The sequence below is a fragment of the Chroicocephalus ridibundus genome, chromosome 3, assembly GCF_963924245.1.
Source record: "Chroicocephalus ridibundus chromosome 3, bChrRid1.1, whole genome shotgun sequence".
NCBI lineage: Eukaryota > Metazoa > Chordata > Aves > Charadriiformes > Laridae > Chroicocephalus > Chroicocephalus ridibundus.
In genome coordinates, this window is record NC_086286.1 from 49,293,848 (window position 1) to 49,313,086 (window position 19,239).

General features: G+C 44.1%; 2 protein-coding genes across 10 annotated transcripts in view; one reads left to right on the forward strand and one right to left on the reverse strand.

The window, feature by feature from the left end:
• Positions 1 to 6,278, forward strand: part of COG2 (component of oligomeric golgi complex 2) — a 37,467-nt gene extending 31,189 nt beyond the window's left edge. For 2 of the 3 annotated variants that reach the window (XM_063329063.1, XM_063329064.1), the window contains one exon: positions 1,375 to 6,278. In XM_063329063.1, the coding sequence (XP_063185133.1) occupies positions 1,375 to 1,476 (102 nt within the window). In that variant the 3' untranslated portion in view covers positions 1,477 to 6,278. The remainder of the gene's footprint in view (positions 1 to 1,374) is intronic. The other variant, XR_010070303.1, reaches the window with a different exon arrangement.
• Positions 6,277 to 18,703, reverse strand: AGT (angiotensinogen). 7 transcript variants are annotated; one of them, XM_063329067.1, is made up of 5 exons: positions 18,601 to 18,703; positions 12,803 to 13,622; positions 8,639 to 8,903; positions 8,048 to 8,192; positions 6,277 to 7,222 (listed from the first exon to the last, which is right to left on the reverse strand). In XM_063329067.1, exons 2-5 carry the CDS (start codon positions 13,593 to 13,595, stop codon positions 7,031 to 7,033), a joined length of 1,395 nt encoding a protein of 464 aa, XP_063185137.1. In that variant the 5' UTR covers positions 13,596 to 13,622; positions 18,601 to 18,703; the 3' UTR covers positions 6,277 to 7,030. The 7 variants fall into 7 exon arrangements, with proteins under 7 accessions (XP_063185137.1, XP_063185139.1, XP_063185142.1 ...); XM_063329069.1 differs by having other exon boundaries at positions 12,803 to 13,619; positions 18,601 to 18,695; XM_063329072.1 differs by lacking the exon at positions 18,601 to 18,703 and adding an exon at positions 16,026 to 16,285 and having other exon boundaries at positions 12,803 to 13,619.
• Between the last annotated feature and the right edge of the window lie 536 nt (positions 18,704 to 19,239).

The window sequence follows — 19,239 nt, forward strand, 5'->3', positions numbered from 1 at the left end:
TCAGATTTCAAGTACTGCTTAGTGCTTAGACGCACAAAGACGAAACACTGTGTGGACAGATCGAAGGGCAGGGACCTTCCTTAGCTCTGATGGGAACATCTTTATGGCCCTGCTTTTGTTTGCCTTCTCTCTGGATATTTCCAACCTTGATTTACTGCATTATTCAAGGGTCTGTTCCCAAGAGCTTTGAAGATGTTAGCCTTATTTGTTGTACCGTGTAGCTTTGAGTTCCTTTCAGTGCCAAATACAAAACCTTAAATAACAAAACAAATAAAAGAAAATATTCCAGGAAATGCGTGCAGTAGCTACATCAAATTGTATAAGCATACTGTTTTGACTCATTTATTTCTGAAAATTATATATAGAAATAAACAAACTTCCAAGTGCAAGTCCATATCATTAGTTTCCAAGCAGTTTCATCAGTCTTGTTTAGGAGCAGGTGCTGTTGATGCAGGTAGATAAAGTCTGCCTTTGTGTGAGCAGATGCTTTTCTCATATCTGAGACTTATGACAAAGGAAGAAGATTTGGGTGGAAGTATGGAAGTCTTACTAACAAAAGCTATTATTTGGCAGTTTTGGGCTGGGGTTGCGCTTTTGTTCCTTTATTCCTATTATGTGCAGTAACATCACTGCAATGTGATTTTTAAGTTGAACTGGGATAGATTATTCATAATCATTTAGGAGCTGGTTTGGTACACGTGAACATGACAAAGAATTTGAGCAGCAAACACCTTTTCAGAATCATTTCATTATGGTTTTATTTAGATCCAGATTTTTCTTTTTCAGTGCACTCTTAGTTTTCTCATGGCCATATTTTTCTAATTGACAGAGCAATAGATTTCCTGGGTAAGAAATGACTCGTAGCAACCTCTCTATTTGTAGAGTTGTTTTCATCCCTCTGGAAGTTCGAGACTAGAACCATAGGCTCTTGCAGCCTATTGAAATGCTTTCATCATCATTCTCTTGGCTGTTCTTGGATTGTATTCATGTTTATCTTTAAAGTTTTGCCCAGAAACCTCATTTGGGGTTTGAAAAAATTTCAGTTGAAATCAATGCATTAAAAATAAACTTACAGCCAAGTTTCTCTTTCTGACTGTTTCTTTGGAAAACTTCCAGCTGGCTTTAGTTACAAGTTGCCTAGAAGATGGTTAAATATTTTTCTGGAAGACAAACCATTAGTTGGAAAGACTTAACCGAGCAAAGTTGGATACAGATTATTTTTTTTTTTTTGTAGTGTGCACTATATGCAGTTGTGGTTTTGTGCTGCACGTCGATGCAGGACAAAACGTATGCTTTGCTAAATGTTTTAGGTAGAATAATTAATGAGCTTTTGATGTTTTAAAGAAAATTGATGTTTCTTCTGTGTCTTTTTAGATACGAAAGATGGGACTGGAAACAAGCAGCATAAAAAGCTTTTCAGCCCTTACAGAGCTGGTTCTAACTGCCAAGGATCAGGCTACAGCAGAGCAATCCTAGATATTTTTGAAAGCATGTGATTGAAGATAAACAATGTCCCTAAAAGACAGACAGAGAATTTAACTCTTCTTTATTTTACCAAACAAGTAGCAATGAAGTGCTTCCTGATGTATCTCAAGCAACAAATCAGTGCATCTTCTGTCAAGATAGACTTGTTTCATCAAAAGACTGAGAATTTACCATCGTTTTCCATTATATGGAAAGCAATCAAAAGTTCTAAAATTTCTATTATAGAATAAAAGTGGAAAATGTTTTTTTTATTTTTGTTGTACATCTTAAAATGTAGAAGAATGAACTTATATGATGAAAATAATATGTAATAAATTGTCTTCCTAACTTTTGATATCCTATATGTTTTTGAATCAAATGTATTCATTGACGGCCGTCAAAAGCTTTCCGATGGGACTTTATTCCAGCTCTTCTGGAATAAAGAAAGTGCTCACAGGAATAGGAATCCATTATTTCTTGTTACTGCTTTGCACTTCCCTACTTTCCCTCATCATGGGATATGGTTTGTTTGGGTTTTGAATGTTTTCATTTTATTGATTTGTTTTTTTTCACGGACCTTGTTGGTGAGAAGTGCTGCATAAAAAAGCTCTTAAAGTACTTTAAATTTCAAGAATAATTCCTAGTATCAGTATCTAACTTACTGGCTGTTACATTCATGCCACCTGTTTTCTTTCAGACTAAAACTTAATTCACTAAGCTAGAATTTATTCAAAGTTAGCATATTTCCGGTTTGTATTATATTGTTTATTAGAATTCAGGGGAAGATTGTGCCTGAGTACTCGTAGAATTCTTGCAACTTCAAACCTAGTTACTTCAGTACAAAGTGCATCTTTACATAGCAGGAAATTTGAGAGTGTTATTAGGGTTTTAAATGGTAGAAGGATTAACAAAGAGCTCTCTTGAGCCTAGAGTGATTTGCCTATTGACATGTCTCTCTTATATGTGAGGGACAGGTAACGCAGTCTGGGGACAGGAGGAGGTGAATTTGAGGCTTTCAAATGAGGGAATGTCTTGTGTGAGTGAAGGAAGGTTTTGTGGTTTGTTTTTGTGTTTGTTTTTTTTTTTACCCTGTGAAAATTTAACACTAGAATTCTAGTTCATGTTTATTAATTAAAAATACATATTTATTCCTAAAGTATTTAGAGAGTTTGGGTCTTAGAGGGAGAGCCGGCGATGATGCCGGTCTTCCAAGTACTTAGAGACATGGAGTTCGTAGCACATAGCTGTTATGTAGCACTGAAGTTGTAGTGAACAAACCTTTCACAGCACTGAGGTGGGTCTTTTCTCACTGTTAGAGAATTGACTGTGTTTCAGTTGAGAAGACACAACTATGTGATCACTGCGCTTTTGAAGCAGTTAGGCTAAGTGATTATTCTGACGTTTCTAAATTTTATGAAGGAGGTAGGGGGTAAGTGCTATGTCTTAAAATTATGTTGGTGTTCTTGGATTCAGTCTGAGTAATGAAGAGCAGCATTTGGCTCTTCTAATTTGCTTAGCATCTCTCTGTTCATGGCAACACGTACAATTGAGACAGCATCCAAATTTATTGCTGAAGAAAAACAGCAAAGTGAACCAACTTGCTGGATGTCAGATCCGTTTGTCTCATTCAGTGACGGGGAGATCCTCAGCCAGCCAAGGGCTGAGGGACACACTGCTGAATGAACATAACTCTTACTGTTATGAACATGAAGTCTGTGGTCTGTATTATATTTTTACAGGCTTCTAATTGATGAACCTGGAAAACTTGGTCTCCCTGCACCTCTGCATTTGCTTTTCTTAAGAGTTAGGAGTACAGATGTCTTGCTACCACTAGCTGCTGTTGTTTTCAACATTTTCTTATTATAAAATGAATGTGTAAGTTGTAATACAAGACTGAGATTGTAGTATTGTAAATGCATTGTGCAACTTCTTATTTTGGAAGGTATAGCTCTATAAACTTAAATTTCCGTAATATCTGTCACAAAAGTAGCAGATTCTGAGATCTGTGCGTACTAGTGAGTGAAGATGGACCAGCTTTGTTTGTTTCCTCTAAAAGCAGGGAGAAGGATGCTATCTATGTACCAAACCAAAAGGGCATGAAAAGGTTACTTGCCCTTTTGTCACGTGGGGTTTCCCACACCTCCCTGCAGTAACACCACGTCCTGCTTGTCATCGTCAGCTTGCTGAGTATACAGGCTGAATTCTCTTCTCTTCCATTGAAGACCAGCTTTAATTTCAGGGCAGGAAATAACATTGTATAGCAAATCAGAATTATTGAATGGTCGTATGATTGCTGTAAATGTCTAGATCACTGGTTTTATGTCAGTTCCCCATCTTTGATTTTTGTTCACTTGAATAGCATTTAATTTTCTTTCAGGGGAATGCGACATTAGTTAAAAACTTCTGTGGTAACCCTGTTGAAAGAAACAAGAGGTGTGAATTGGCTTTGTCTTTGGTGAAATGAATTTTAGCCTTTTCAAACACTGTGGATCAGTCAGGAGGAGAGGATCTACCATATGAGTAAGTGTGTTCTGATAGTGATGTCTTCTGCTGCTAATTCTCTTTCTTCTGTTCCTCAGAATATTATTTTTTTAAGTGCACTTCACTTCATGACAGTAATGCAGATTTTGTGCCTTTTTCTTCTTCTAGGATTTCTAGAAAACTTGCTATGCCTTTCCAAGGCTGGAAGGAATTTAGCTGGAAGAGGTTTTGTATAATAGCATTGGGGAGGGAAAGAGTGGTGGCATGTTTTCCTCTAAAATGGTAATTAGATTCTTAAGTTTGTGGGTATACCAGAAGTGGACCAGACTGTTTTAACCTCGTCACCTCAAGATAACTAGCAATATGTGTATTTGGCTGGACTACTCAATATTGAGGAATATTTACTCCGCTTTTTCCATCAGCAGTTGTATTTTCATGCTTGAACTAGAGGGATGAGGAAGCAAACTGCCTAGATTTTTTAATTATTTTTTTTTAAGCTTATCAGCATAAGTGTCAGCTATGCTCAGGGATAAACTGGGTTGTTTTGATGAAGCTTAAAAAGTCTGTCCTTGTCTTTGCTTTCTTTCTCCAAATCTCCCATCTGTTAGAGCATGATTTGAGGTGCTTCGTTGGTGCTGCTGAGCTGTGGACTGCAGCTGAGAGCTCAGGGTGTGAATGATGCTTAGGATGCTTGGAATGGGCATCACTCGGTGCCTGGCAGGGGAATTTGGTGGAACCGGAGGAGACCACTAGATGAGAGTGAGGAAAATACCATAAAAATTTTAGATGTAAAATTGATGTCAGAAACAAGTTTCAGGCGTATGTATTGTTGGGGAAGCGGAGAAATTTAGTTGGGGGGGTTGGGGTGGGTTTTTTGTTTTGTTTTTTACCATTTAAATATGTAAGAGAATGGTACATGTGCAATTAACTTATCTTTTTGGTACTGTAGCACTTGCTCCAGCACCTCTCTCTTCCCAGTTCCTTGCTCTGGCCAGTATACTTTTAGTTCCATATCTTGGCCCTTTCTTCCTTCCTTTTCTTCTCCAGGGTGTCGGTGGAGAGGTGCTCTCCACCACAAAGTTTCTTTTCTGAAAAGTGTTTGGTTTGTGGGTGGTAGGGTTTGTTTCTTTGTTTTTCTGCCTGTAATCGCTGTACAGGGTAGTGAGCCTTCCAGCAGCAGGCAGCCCCCACCCGTGAATAATGGCATTTTGTCCCAGAACTTACTGGCAGGGTGGCCAGGGGCTCCCCTTCGTTATCCTCCATCTTCATCACGGAAATGGAGCATTTTGTGGTCTGAAATTTTGTTTGCGGCTGATGCTACCTTTTGACTTTAATGAGGAAACAGGATAACTTTTAAATTAGTATGAACACTTGGAAGCTGCTTCTTTCGTGCTTACAGCTGTATCATTGGCTGTATTGCATGATAATTTGCAATTTACTGTCTTAAAAAGCATAAACCTGACTTGGAGCAAATTTCAGAAGCCAGAACAAGGGATGTAGTTATGGACATAAAACCAGCTGAACTGTGGCAAAGCAACTTGGAAGTGGGTTTATTTGCATCTTTCCGTCTCTGCGTATTTGTAGTTAATTGCTTCTGTATATATGATAAACATACTATATTTAGATGTTAGAGCATCTGGAATACATACAGTATAATCGGATAAATACATGGATGCTATATCATAGCACTTGAAACCTTAGTATTCTCAAGAGTGAGTTGTGTTACTTATTAGTCTTTTCCGTTAAGCTAGAAGGATCCATCGTGTATCTCCATGAGCGACAGCAAGCCACTGGTATTAATGGGTTTGCATTGGATGAACATTTGGGCCATTGTGGATGACAAGGAGCTACCATGCTCTGTAGGATACATCTGGCATCATGTACCAATGAGGTTTGCAGTTATTTTCTAAACGCCATCGGTGCTAAAGACAAATCTAGAGATGACAGATGGAATATCCTTGTTCCACTGAGAGGCTTTCCTTAGTACCAAGACTTCATTCCCGATTCCTCACTTCCCAATTCAAGAGTCGTCTAATAATCTGTTTTTCCAGTTTAATGTTTCAAACCTTTATGACTCTGTTAAGAGTTGGATTGGACCACTGAAACGTTTTGATTCACGTGTACCAGCCCATCCATCTTTTATACTAATACAGATTACTGCCATTAATGCTATTGTTTAAGAAGAGATGGTTTGGATATGTTAAAGTTTACAGATCTGTGCTGCTCTAACAGTACTGTTCTTTGTCACTATAAGGCTGTAATAAATGCCTCTAGGGTTGGAAAGTAATCCAAGGAATAGAATTGTATTGGAATAGCAGGCCTTCCCGCCCCCCCCCCCCCCCCCAAAAAGTTGGAGATAATTCTGTCAGGCGATGAGAATTTATCCATCGCATCCATTAATGCTACCAAACTCTATTTTTAGCTTTTCCATAGAGTTAAGAAATGAATGTATCCATCTGGGCTGCAGAAAGCAGAAACTTCCTCTAAATGTGTTTTTGCTTCCAAGGCAAAAAATCTTGTCTCAGTGGGACAAACGAAGCCTGCCCGTGCTGCTGGCAGCATTTTAAAGGAAAATGTTGCTGATGAAGCTAGAAATCTCTGTGGATAACTGTAAAACTTCCACTGTAACATAAAAGGGGGTCTCTCTTACAAAACTGACCAAACTAAAAAAATTAAAGTGACCTCTTAAGGAATGAAGAGGTCTTTTTCTATTCTTTTCCATAATATATGCTGCTTGTGCTTGTAAAACTATTTTTTTTTTTTTTTAAGTCAATGCCCTGCTGGCTACTACTTTGTCCTCACTGCATCAAAAAAGGGAGCTGGGGGCAGAAGGGGAGAGACAAAGTAGGAATAAAGAAAGAAGAGAAGCTGGAGGAAGAGTTTGAGTCATCTCACGTGAAACAGATGAAGTGGGATGAAATATTGCGATGTTTTAGCTTTCAAAAAGCTGTATTTCAAACACTACCTGCTTCATCTCAAAGCTAAGTAGAGCGCTCAACAAGATCATAAAAACAGCTGATGAGTAAGAAAAAGGTGATGGGAAATGTGCGTCAGTCCCCTCCCTGCCCATCCCCCGTGGCCGCGTTTAAACCCCCTGCAGTGGGTTTGTAACTCTGCCAAGGAAAAGCATTGCCCTTGACTTCTCTTCAAAGACAGCGAAGAGGAACGGCTTGTTCAGTGTTACTTCCAGGAACACCAAATCTTCCTTCTGTGCTGCGGGGTCTTCCGGCTGATCTGTTCCATCACCGGTCAGTTTGAAAAAGGCTTTATTTATTACCTGTAAGGCAAAACATACGAGTAAATCCAGAGTCATCAGAGCATTAGAGTGGAGAGATGAATGAGGGTTTAAATGCACATGAAGTAATCAGTAACTTAGATCAGCTGTAAGCAGCACAGGACAGCCTCCATGGATGTTTAAAAAGACCTTGGAGTACTTGTTCCATAACCTGTGAAAAAGCTCTACAACTGCTTGGATGCTTGGGCTGTATGAAATCCTGGTACCCTGGCAGCCCCTGACAGAACTTCCAAGGTAGGATACCTTCCAAATATAAAATTAAAGTAAAGGCACTGGAATTATACTTCTGGAACATAGTTTGCCTTCTTTTTATGAAAGACAGCCCTCTCTTTCAAGCTTTTGCTTCTTCCCCTGGCGAATTGGATGCTGGTGCCTGTCTTGACGTGCTGCGTGCACCTCTGCATTTGTCATTTCTGGGAGTAGTCCCAGAATGATGGCGGATTATCCCCGACAGCCCAGTAGCTGCGGCCTCTACTACTTGCTCCAGCTGTGGTGCCTGGAGGTGTTTGAGCTGGAGGTGGTAACGAATGCAGTCTTAATTTGTACTCGGAGTACCCAGCATGCTCAGGCCTTAAATTTCACCTGTGTTGCACGTTATGTTTGCTGCAGTGAATAGTTTAAAGCAAACTGATGGGTTAATCTAAAAAGTATTCACTATCTTTCAGTCATCTGGAAAGTCTCCTACTAGCATGTGTCCCACATAGCTCTGACTGGCTTGCTCTATGTAAATTTATACAGTTAAAGAGGATGAAACTGAGCAGGAGGCATTTTTTTTTTTTTTTTTAATGCCAGTGATGTGTACTGTACCTTTCCAACTGTTAGATTGGTGTCGCTTATTTTACTGAGATCTGCCCCCTTCCCCAGCAGTGCTGGCAGTTCCATATCTGCAAGAAGCTCCTGTAGATCGGAGCTGCCTTCTATTCTTAACTCCGGCAGCGTCAATTTAATTTCTCTGTGGAAAAGAGAGAGAGAGAGAGAGAGGGATGAGTGCGTGCAGGCTCTCACCTGTGAAAGCATGGTGTTTGGGCAGTCCTGGGGAAACGGGCGTGTGAAAACAGCCTCAAGAAGTGCTCAGAATGTGGGCACAGACAGCTACCAAGGGCCCACGGGCATCATGTTACTGTTTCCATGTGGGAAGTCACCCTAAATCTGCCCCGGGTGTGCTGTTAAACCCCAGATCATCCCAGTTCATGGGTCCTGTGTTGTCAGCTATGGAAAGGCACTTTGCTTGTTTCCTTGGGATACCCCCAGATACAAAGCCGATCCCGCTGAAGTTGAGCTCCCTCGGAGTGAGGTTCCCTGGGTTTGTGGGTGTTCCTCTCTGTGCTTGGTGTTAAACCCTCCCTGGCAGGATCCGACCCGGTGCCTGTGCAGTGCACCCCGTCTCGTCGTCCCTACCTTGGAGACAGCTGCTGAAGCCAGGCCGAGGACTGCAACGGCAGCTGGGACTCCACATGCTCCAGGTCGCTGCTGTTGATGGGCTGCAGCAGCACCAGCAGCGCCGTCTTGCTGATGGGGACTTCCACCACAGAAAAAGTCCCGCTGGCATCGGTTTTGTACTTGAACGTCCCCGTGACTGACAACATGGGGACCAAGACCTTCGTGCTTGAATCCACATGGAACTCCTGAGGCTCTTTGAGCCGGGAGGCTTGCTTAAGGTTCACTGAAAAACAGATTGAGAAAGAAGAAATTGATTCTTCTCTTTCTTCACTCCTCCCCTCTGCCCCTTAGCTGGTACGTATGTTTGTTTAAAAGCACCACGCTGTGCAATAGACAAGGGCTGCGTGTATAAAATTGCGTTTAGCTGCTGTAACCATATGTATCCTGCCTTTAATATGCCTTCTGGCAGCATCAGGCAGAGGCTGACGCAGGCTCACAGCACAGGGACCACGACCACCAGGGCTGTGGCCAAAGCTGCCACGTGTCTGCTGGCTTTGTGGCCTTTCCTGGGCACAGCGTTTCTGCTGGCTTGGTTGCCTGCTTCCTCACAGGCTGCCATGTGGCTCCCAGTTGGCTTTTAGGCTTGTGTGGAGGGTCTGCTTGGATTTCCTCTCCATCCCCTGAGCAGCTGTGATGGCACATCTGGGAGCACATCCATCAGGACCAGCCCTTGGCGCAGGAGGGCTCTCAGGCAGCCAGGTGGGCTCAGGAGAGGGAAGGCAGCGCAAGCTGGGGCTGAGGGCTCACCCTCGGCCACCTTAGGACCCAAAGCAATGGGGAAGGTAGCGAGCATGACACTGAAGTGTTGATTGAGCCAAGGGGGTTAAAAAGGAACATGCCTGAACACTTGCTCAACCTTAATATAAATGTCTTACCCAGTTCACAAGTTTGGGAAGCCTTGCTCTCGCCTCCCGCTGCTTCTGTGCAGCTTTGCCTTTCAACATCCTATCTGCTCACTGCCACAGAGATCAGTCCTGCTGCCCAGTTAGGCAGATAATCCTGTTGGCATTAAAGAAACTACAGCCATCAGCGAGAAGGGCAAAGATCAGAAATCTCAAAATTGCTATTTGGTGGAATTAGGGAATAACAGATGCGTACATTGTGGTACCTCCTTGCGTTGAAGTAATTAATACTGGTATAAAATAGGAGCTGGTCTAGCTGTACTGTTAACTAGTCAATCCTCCAATAAATCCAGACAACATATTTAATAACATATTTAATATGTAGTAAGTGATTTTGCATAGGGACGCCTGCTGCTCAAATGACCTTGCATAAAAAGAGCATGTAGCCACTTTCACTTGCTATAACTTCACCAAAAAGAAGCAGCAGGTAGGAGATGTGAAAGGCGTAAGAAAAACAAAGAATAAGGAAGTAGCGTTGGTCCTCTTTTTTTCTTATTTTACAAGAGCAAGGAGAAAGGAGTCGCTTTCATGTGATCTGTATAACCTGCAGAAATTTTTCTCACAGCATAGCAAAAGTCAAGGCTGTAACGGTTAAATAAAAGGAAAAAAAAATAGTTGAGCATTCAGATAGCTAGATGTGTCAACATGGGATAGTAATTGTTTTTAAACAGTCTTGGGAAAGATATTGCAAAATTTCAAAGCTCTGCTATTGACTTTGGGACTGAGTCCATTAATATTGTGCCAGTCTGGAACCACAACAAATCGGCTCCCTGTGGCCTTCTGCTGGTTGAGGGTCCGGACATTTGTGCCCTCAAATGTGTCACTAAGTGTGCATTCCCCTGAAAGCACTCTAAAAGATATTAGTAGTCTTAATATGGCTATCTGTTTCTTACAGCGGTTTTTTTGGACATGGGAGAGATGCATTTACAATGTATTTAAGAAACCCAGCTTTTTGCCTCGGAGACCTGGAATGTAAAATGAAGAAAACTGCAGATGAACTCCCTTCTATAGAAGGCGACAGCTGACAGGTTGGAAGAATTGGTTTCTTACAGTGAGATCTCTCGTATCAGGACACAGAAGCTGTGGGATTGGGCAACCTTTCGGCAACTACAGCAGAGCAGGGAAGAAACCTGTGTCTACAATGTAGGGAAGATAACTGATGTGAAACAGGCTGTCAATCACGGAGCGAAGATGGAGCCTGGGCGAGTAAAAGAGCGCTCTGCAGGGCTGACTTGGGACTACAAGAAAGAACGGCTGGGCCTCTTTGCTTCAGGTGATGATGATCTCCATGTTCTGTAATACAGGCTTTAAGCCAGCCTGACAAGTTTAACGAGAGGGTGACTTTCTGTGGAAAGCTATGACTTTTTACTTTAAAAAAAAAAAAAAAAAAAAAAAAAACCAAACCAAAAAAAAAACAAAAAACAAAAAAAACAAAAAAAAACCCAGCAAAAAACATCCTACCAAATTTCTAGTTAAAACTGAAGTTGTTGAGGGGTCTCTGTACAAAAGTGAGTTTAAATAGGAGAAGGTCAGGGTACTTGAGATTGTGCAGTCCCACGGTGCTATTTTCATTCACTAGTTTGTAATTATTTTGCAACTTCAGAAAAAAAAAAGAAGTCTCTCAGTAGAATTTGCAGCTGATGTTCTGCACTGGATTCTAAATGGCAGTCCCTGCTCGGCAGCAAGTCTATAAATGTGAAAACAACTGTGTGCACGCAAACAACAGTTGAGACCACTCGAACATTTAGTTGTTGTTTTGTATGGATTTCTGTCATTTTATCAATCCTGTGGCTGTTGATAGCATCTCAGGAGAATATATAATGTGTTTCACACCAAAAAAAATGTAGTTTTTCCTTTCTGTAGCTATAGGGACAGACATGGAAGGTGACAGCATCGGCTGTCATGATTGACCCTCCGCAACCAAATGGCAAAGCAAGTGCTGAAGTCATCTCCTATGTTTATTAGAAGAGAGTTGCTTATCTAGTTCATTTGCTCCTGAGCCAATTTTCTCCATCCCATGTGTGGAGACCACATCATCTCAAGTTCACCCTTTTGAGAGAGTGGAGGTAGTAGAGTGGCCCAGTGACTCAGACCCGCAAGCATGTCTTCCTAAGCTAATAAAATTACAAGTTTCCAATATAGAAGAAGAAGAAATTGTTCTGCTAAAGGAAAACTCTGCTCTTGTGGCCATGCCCAAGTCCGCAACACGAGAATTATTTTTGCAGTATTGTCTCTATGCTAGACCTTACACCAAAGAGAAAACTGCTCACAGCTCCTTGAGGAGTTGGTATCAGTCAATGACAGCATCCGTGAAAGGAAAAGAAAACCTGATATCCAGTTTACAGGTGGTGGGAAGATGAAGGCACAAAAGCATTTCAAGAGGACCAGAGCTCCACCTTTATCAGCAGAGGCCCGTTTAGAAACTTAGCGCTCACTGCAAGTTTTCTGAAATACAGTCGCTGGTAGGCAAGCTGTCTTAAAGCATGCTGTCTCTGGTATTCTGTAGCAAGGATGTTGAAAAGCAGCTACAGTCAGAAGAGGAGGCGCAGCAGTGGTACAGGGGGATTTCTGGGGCGGCAGCATGGAATGACCCTAGCTAAATAAGGGATTGCCTTAATTCTTCTAGTTTTGTATATGCTCCCTGCTTCCATAACTGGTAGCTAGTTTGGTTGCTTCCTGAGTTAGAAGTTGCCTCCAGATTTCTGTGTTTAATAGCCACTAGAGGGGTCACGTCTATTATATTTTTTAGCCTTTCTTGAAACCGTACCTCTGGCCTGTTACCCCCACCTCCCCTGTGGAAATACAGGTCCTGGGGAAAGGTATTTTTCTGGCTTGCTTTAAACCTACTTCCTGATTGTTTTTGCTGGAGGCCGCTCGTGACTTTTAGTTCTTTTGCAGTCAGAAATGCTGCGTAATCCTCTCTTATTCCCCTTCCCACACCTTTCCTAATCCTCAGCTTCCTGGACAAGGAAAACTTCTTGGAGGCCATCTCCCTCCACCTCCTCCCCGTTGCCCTTTCTGGCTTGTGGCAGAGTGCAGGCAGGACCCCCAGCACAGTGGTGGGGAGCAGGGCACTGTACGTGGAGCAGCGGTTCAGCCTTTCATCTGAGCCCTTCCCTTTCGCCACTGGCCAGGTATGACCTTGCTTCCTCGCCGGGAGCAGGGCCACTGCCCATCCTCCACTCAGCCTGTCCCCAAAATGAGCAGTGCTCCCTCATACCTGCTAAGCGGACATCCACTGCAAACAGCAGGTCGGCGGATGGATCGATGTCTGTCAGTAAGCACTTGCTTCGGCCCTCGCTTTTGGCCTCCACGAAGGCGTTTATTTGCTTTGCGGCCTCGCTTGGGTTTGTAAAGTCAACAGCTCGGGCGTAGAGAGCATCGGCGGAGGGGAGCAAGTCCTGCACGAACAGCTGGGACAGAGGTACGCCGGGGGCAGAGAAGAGGCAGAGCGTCTTGGAAAAGAGCAGCTCCTCGTCCCTGCTCTTGATGAGGCTCTCGATCATCCTCAGGCTGGAGAGAACTTTGTGTCCGTCCACCCTGGAGGTGCAGTCAGGGTCTCCGGAGGGGGGAACAAATCCCAGCAACCCCTGCAAATCGACTGCTGTCTGGTTTGAGGCGCCCAGGTAGAAAGACACCAGGGAGCCATAAAGACTTGTTGGGGAAAGGAGCACGTTTTGGCCCCGTCGCGCTTCCCGCAGCTCGCTGTAAAACCGCACACCCAGGACATACACAAAGTCCTTCAAGTAGCTCAGCTTCTGCCTCCCCCGGCCACTCAGGCTCGGGGCTTCCAGCTTGTCCCTGTCCTTCAGGTCATCTTCATAGGCAGGTGTGGTTTGGGACTCAATGGAGACAGGGACAAAAGTTTTCTTTCCCTCCTGGACCAGGCTTTCCAGCTCCTCACAGGTGCTCTTGTTGAAAGAAAACAAATTGAAAGGGTGGACATAGACCCGGTCAGAAGTCACTGCAGTGAGGCACGCCAACAAACAGAGAAGATCTGCTACCAGGTTCATGTTGAAAAATTGTTTCCACGGTGTCTGCTGAAAGAAAAAGTGGGGAGGAAATAAGACTGATCAACCTGCTGTAAACACCAGTTCTCTCACTCGCAGAGTGAGGTGCTAGTGCTGTGTTGGAGTTACAAAGGCAGGAATTCCGGTATGTGGTGCTGGCTGGTCTGCCTCTGCCCCCTGAAAAGCTCAGGGTGAGACGGCCACCAGTTTCAATGGCAGCAGGTGGGGAAATTCTAAGCACAGATTTGACTCCATTACCCGCTGCAGTACCCTAACGCCTTAGCACGGGAAGCGATGTGGTTGTGCAAACTGTCTAGTCAGGCTTGCAAACTAGCGTGTGCTAGTTCTGGCAAAACGTTATAATCACGCAATATATTGTTCCCGGGAGCTGGTCGGAGATGCCTCTGCAAACTGCTGCACTAAATCTTGCTGACATGTGCACGGGGTAAGTGATTTGCCTGCTGTTATGCGGGAAGTGGGTTTGGAAACCAGGTCTCTTCAGGTCCGAGCACTGCACGATCCCGCTTTGTGTGTCTAGTCAGCATAATACTTGGCACTAGCAGAGCGTTTTGTGTTTTCATAGCCCAGCGCAAACATTCATTCTAGCTTCTAGGCAAACACGCTCAAGGCTTCCTTATACAAATGTGCTAATGCTGAAACCATTTTCATAGCACCTTCTTTATCTGAATACAGAGTTAGAAGGAGTAAGCTGAGTTTTACTCTACTATGCTGGCAGTCTTCTCCTGCGGTAAAAGACCACCTGCTGCTCTTGTTTTTCTTGACGAGAAGTAGAGAATTTTACTGGAGTTGGATGTCACTGGTGTTCTGGTACAAAGGATCTGGTGAATACTGGGAATGAGACAGTCACAGGCACATATAAACACACATACATACACACACACGTGTGTGCGAACACACTGACAAATTTTGCATTTTTATAATTTCCTATAGCCAATTTTTTGATACCTAATAAGCTCTGCTGTACCTTCCCTGGATTTCTAGTATATGACACTGACTTTGTGTATTTGAAATCCAAATGCATTGGAAATTATGCATCTATAACACTTATCATTGGCCAAAACCCTGTTATTCAGAGCTGTATTTTTGTTCTACTAGTCATTTCTTGTTTATTGTGGCTCTGTTCACCCTCTGTTGCACTGTTGCACTTCTAAGCTCTGCAGAGCTCACTGAATGGGCAAAATGCTAACAGTCCTGCCAGTAACCAAGCTCTGCTCTCTGTCTTTTCTCCAGGATTTTTTGAGTCGCGCTGGGCCTGTCAGCTGTTATCAGTCTGGTAGCCTGAGCCTTTTGAAGAGGACGCGGTGCGATGTCTGTGTCAGCAACACTTTAATTTACACAGGGTACAAGTGTCTGGGTTTAAATTCAAGACCTGCCACCTTCCCAGTCTGATTTACAATGTATAACCATATTCACTTCACTGAGGGATCCCCAAGTGTTTCAAGCCTAATAATAATCCAGTTTGCAGTATCACAAATACAACAAACTGCTGCAAATACAACAACTGAGGTGCGCAGATGCTTGGTAATTAGACGTACCTTGCTGATTACATATGCCCGTTAAGGTGCCCATCTACATTCCCAGGCTGTAGGCTCCTATCTAACAGCTTGGTTTGCAAATGGAGTTCCTGCTGTTGTGATGGCCCCCTGGGAAGTCTGAGCATCTCCTAGCAGGTGCCCGTGGTCCGGGCCTAAAACTATTTGTTCCCATGCAGGGGAGGACTTACAGCCCTGTGCCTTGATCCAAGGATTGCTCTTCCCCAGTAACTCCCACCCCATCCTCTAAATTAGAGTGTAGGCAGTGGCAGTCGGTGCTGCTGTCCCCTCTGCTCCCTGACACGTCTTCGCCTCCCCAGCCCCACTGGCAGCAAGTGACACGCAGCACTGCAGGTCGTCTTCATTCCTTATGAGCAGTTAAAAAATTATCTTGGGAGGTGTCTTCCCGACTTCATCTTCACAGTTAGCCCAGCTACTGTGCTACTGCATTTCCAGTCTACTCTGCGTCTTCCACAAAGCGACGGCTCAGAAAAACCATACCAAAAAGCCACGAATTAGACGCACTACCCTTCCCATCCTGTTCTTTTCAACATACAATTCTTTTGTAGCATTTCTTAATCCTTCCTGTAGCAGCAGGGAGGATGACTCTCTGCCACCTGGTCAGGCTGTGCCGTTAGGCACCGCTGGTGGCCGGTGGTTACTTCTCTATGGCTTCCAGAGCCATCACGTCAGCTCTTTTCTCATGAGCAGAAGCAAGAGGAGCAGTTCTCTCTGACAGCACTTACGCTAAGCTCGATCTGCGGAAAGCAAGGGCGGTTTATTTCCCTAAAGAAGTCAGTCCAGAGCCTTTCAGAAGAGCGTGAAAACCTGAGTTGAGAAACTGGCATTCAAAGCAAATCCAGGAAGTGTGCTTACTCGCCTCCGTCCTGGTGTGTGCCGCCCCTCTGGTGCTGTCCCCCCACCTTGGGCAGGCTCCTCCGACACCTCGTCCCCCTGGAGCGGTACGTCGTGATTGCTGGTGGATTTATGCCCTTTCCACGGGAGGGCCCTTTCTACATATCTGCAGTGGCATTGCGCAAAGCTACTTTACATCACAGGTCGGCGGGGAGCGGGGGGGCGCTGAAACCTGACAGCTAACCCTGTCCGGTTAGCTCAGGCCGGACAGGACTCGATGAAACCTGAGCACGGCTTAACACCGGCTGCAGAGAAAGTTCTAGGGACGGATACACAACCTTTACCCAGGCCCCGCACATCTGCATAGCCTGCAGTTACACATTTACCAAGACAGACACGGGCGTTTTACTACGCAGAAGAACCGATTATAGGAGCTGAAAATAACTCGGCTCATTTTGTGCCAGACTCAAAGAAATGCAGATTTCTTTGTTCCTGTATTTGTTGTACAGTCAGACCAGACTTTGTTTCTTCTTGGATAAATTGCCTTTAATCTCTGCCTTGCAGTTTGGGTACCCATCAGTGAGTGGGACGTGTATGCTACTGCAGAGTAAAATGATTAAACTCTCATTTTTTACCCTTTTTTTTTCCCCTCTTGACCTAACCAGAAGATCAAAAGTTTGTTCTTTTTCCTCTTTAAAACAAAATGTGTTGAAAAGGAGAGGGTGAAAGTGAGATGGATTAGGTTGCCAGAGACAGATCACTGAGATGTCATACCTCCCAGTCTTAGCTTTCCAAGAACTATTTGGCAAAGGGGGCGGATTTGGACACCTTTTTGCTACTTTTCTACTACTACTGAAATGATCCTCCAGTTTGGCATGCCCCTTCTTTCTCTTTAAGCAAATAAACAATGAATCAAACTGGGGATGGTGCACTTGGGTTAGACTGGGCCTTGCTCAGTGCCCCTGTGACAGTTAGTAATTAAAATCCCATGGCTATAATGGGAGTAGGGCTGATTTTAACGTCCATGTCCTGATTTTAGAGGGCCAGTCAGGCATGGTTTGTACTGCGGTGCCCAGTTACATGTTGGCTTCAAGGAGAGAGCAGAGAGAACGGGATGTTTTCAGCGCACCTGGGCAGCCGGAGCTGCTGGAGTTGAAGATGGAGGTAGGGACAGCCGCATCCTGCCGGCCCGAGCGCTGTGTGCCGGGTGTCTAATGCCGAAGGGAGGGGAAATTTCTGTCTCTGCAGCCCTGCTTTTCATTTAAACAATCTGATTACCTTAGCTGTTATAAACCTTATGTGTTTACTGTGGGCAATAAACACTGGAAGGGGAAATCACATAACCCAAAGACACCGTATTTTTTTTTCCTTACATCATTGTGCCTATATGCATGATTTAGAAACGCTGCTCTAGCACCCGAGAGTGTTGTTGTTTGGGTATCTCCTGCATCCAGCTCCTCCGTGGTCCATGACAAAGTCATGCTGCAGCTCCTGGTGGTCTCCTTTAGCTCTCGGCACCAGCCCCGAGGCGGGCATCCCTGGCCGCAGGGGATGCTGCCCTGCAAAATGGGGGGAGCAGAAGGCAGCTGAACGCTAACTCCGGTGTGCTGCTCTGGTGGCTCTGTCACATAAGAGAAGTTCAGTGTTCAGTTGAAATTTCTCAGGGGTTTCTGCCAGGTCAACCTTTAGGGCTTTTTTAGCGTTCATGCACTCAGTTCTTTTTTTTTTCTGTTGACAAAAACTTGTCAGTATCTTTGGGGAGCACAGGAGCCTGTCTTTTTTTTTTTTTTTCCTCCCAACTCAATCAATAAAGTCAATTAATTAAAATACCCAGGTTTCTCCAGAAAAAAAGTTTCACCAGAAAGTGTTCAATGACCCGCTTTCAACACAGTGCTAGTCCTGCTTCAGACCACTGGGAATTTGTCTGGCCTCGGTAATGAGGGAGAACCTTTGATTTCAGCTTATTTTCATACTCTACTACAAAGCTCGGACACAAAACCTCCCTAATTTGCCAGTCACTTAGGCTCACTCAATTAATATTCCCCTATTAAGATGCATCATGCACTATCGCACTTCTTAGATCTTTGTCTTTTATCTTTCCACAGTTTCTACAAAAGGAGCAGCTTTCAGACTATGAAGAACATAGACTGCTACACCTGGAACGTATTTTATCCTAGTCAGACTTAATTACAGTTAGTTTTTGCTTTACTACTGAGCCTTTTTTAAGCAAGAGTGCACAATGATTATTCCAATTACTATATGTGGACCCTTTTGTCGGGCTTTTTTTTTTGTTGGGTTGCTGTGGTTTTAGGTACAAGCATGTACTTAAAGACAGAGCTTTGGCTTCAGAAAGAAGAGAGACTATCCTGCCCTTCAGCTCCAGTGTCCGAGGATTTGGTGCCCCAAAGAAAGCTGTGCCAGAAAACCTGCGTCAGGCCAAACTTGGGCAAAAAGCTTTCCAGCAACTAGGAACCGAAGAAGGTCAAAGCAAGGCTGTTCCTAAAGGCATCCCCTGTGTAAAGCAAGCCCAGGGCCCACGCACGTTTCCTAATGAATCTCGCCCTGCAACAGCTGCAGTAAAGGTACAAAGAAACACAGACCTCTCAAACCTGCTCTTCAGTGAAGAGGTTCACGCTCTCCTTTTGCCCCGCTCTTCCCGATTTTGGAGGGGCACTCAGCTCCCCTTTTTATACCCGCTCTTGCATAAGAGGAGCCCTCCCTCCTCCCCCCACTGCCCTCATTTCTCTTCAAAACCTGCCTGTGTTTTTCCTGCTTGTTATTCATGGTCGCTGCTGAGAGGGAGCGAAGAGGGGTGGAAAAACACTGGTGCTGTGGTCACGGGTTCCCTCGCAGTCCTGCTTCTCATCTCTTTCGCCCGATTGAGGTCTCCGTTGAGAAGTGCTAACATGGAAGTGCTCCCCTGCCCCGTGAAAATTTCCCAGTGGTGGTGCTGCTAGTGCTATTTCATGTAAATACCATCAAACAGGCTTCGGAAATTTTAACCCTGGCAGAGGAGCACTAACGCTACAGCTGGCAGTGAGTAATTCAGTCTTGAAAGGGAAAATGATTCTGTCCAAGCGAGAATTTCGATTGATCAGCCAGGCGGCTATTCTTTTGCTGAAGAACATCACGTCTCCATATTGTCAAAAAGTGTTTTCATTGATCCAGATCATTCTGGGAAAGGCTGTATAAAATTCAGCACTTTTTGCGGAGACAATAGTAAATATTTTATTCTGTTT

Excerpts from the sequence above, each read along its gene's own strand:
- AGT (XM_063329067.1), bottom strand. The coding sequence starts at position 13,595 with ATGAACCTGGTAGCAGATCTTCTCTGTTTGTTGGCGTGCCTCACTGCA. Across the intron at positions 8,904-12,802 it reads AGTGGATGTCCGCTTAGCAG|TGAACCTTAAGCAAGCCTCC; the intron begins GTATGAGGGAGC and ends TCTGTTTTTCAG. Across the intron at positions 7,223-8,047 it reads CCAATCTAACAGTTGGAAAG|GTAATAAATAAAGCCTTTTT; the intron begins GTACAGTACACA and ends TTTGCCTTACAG.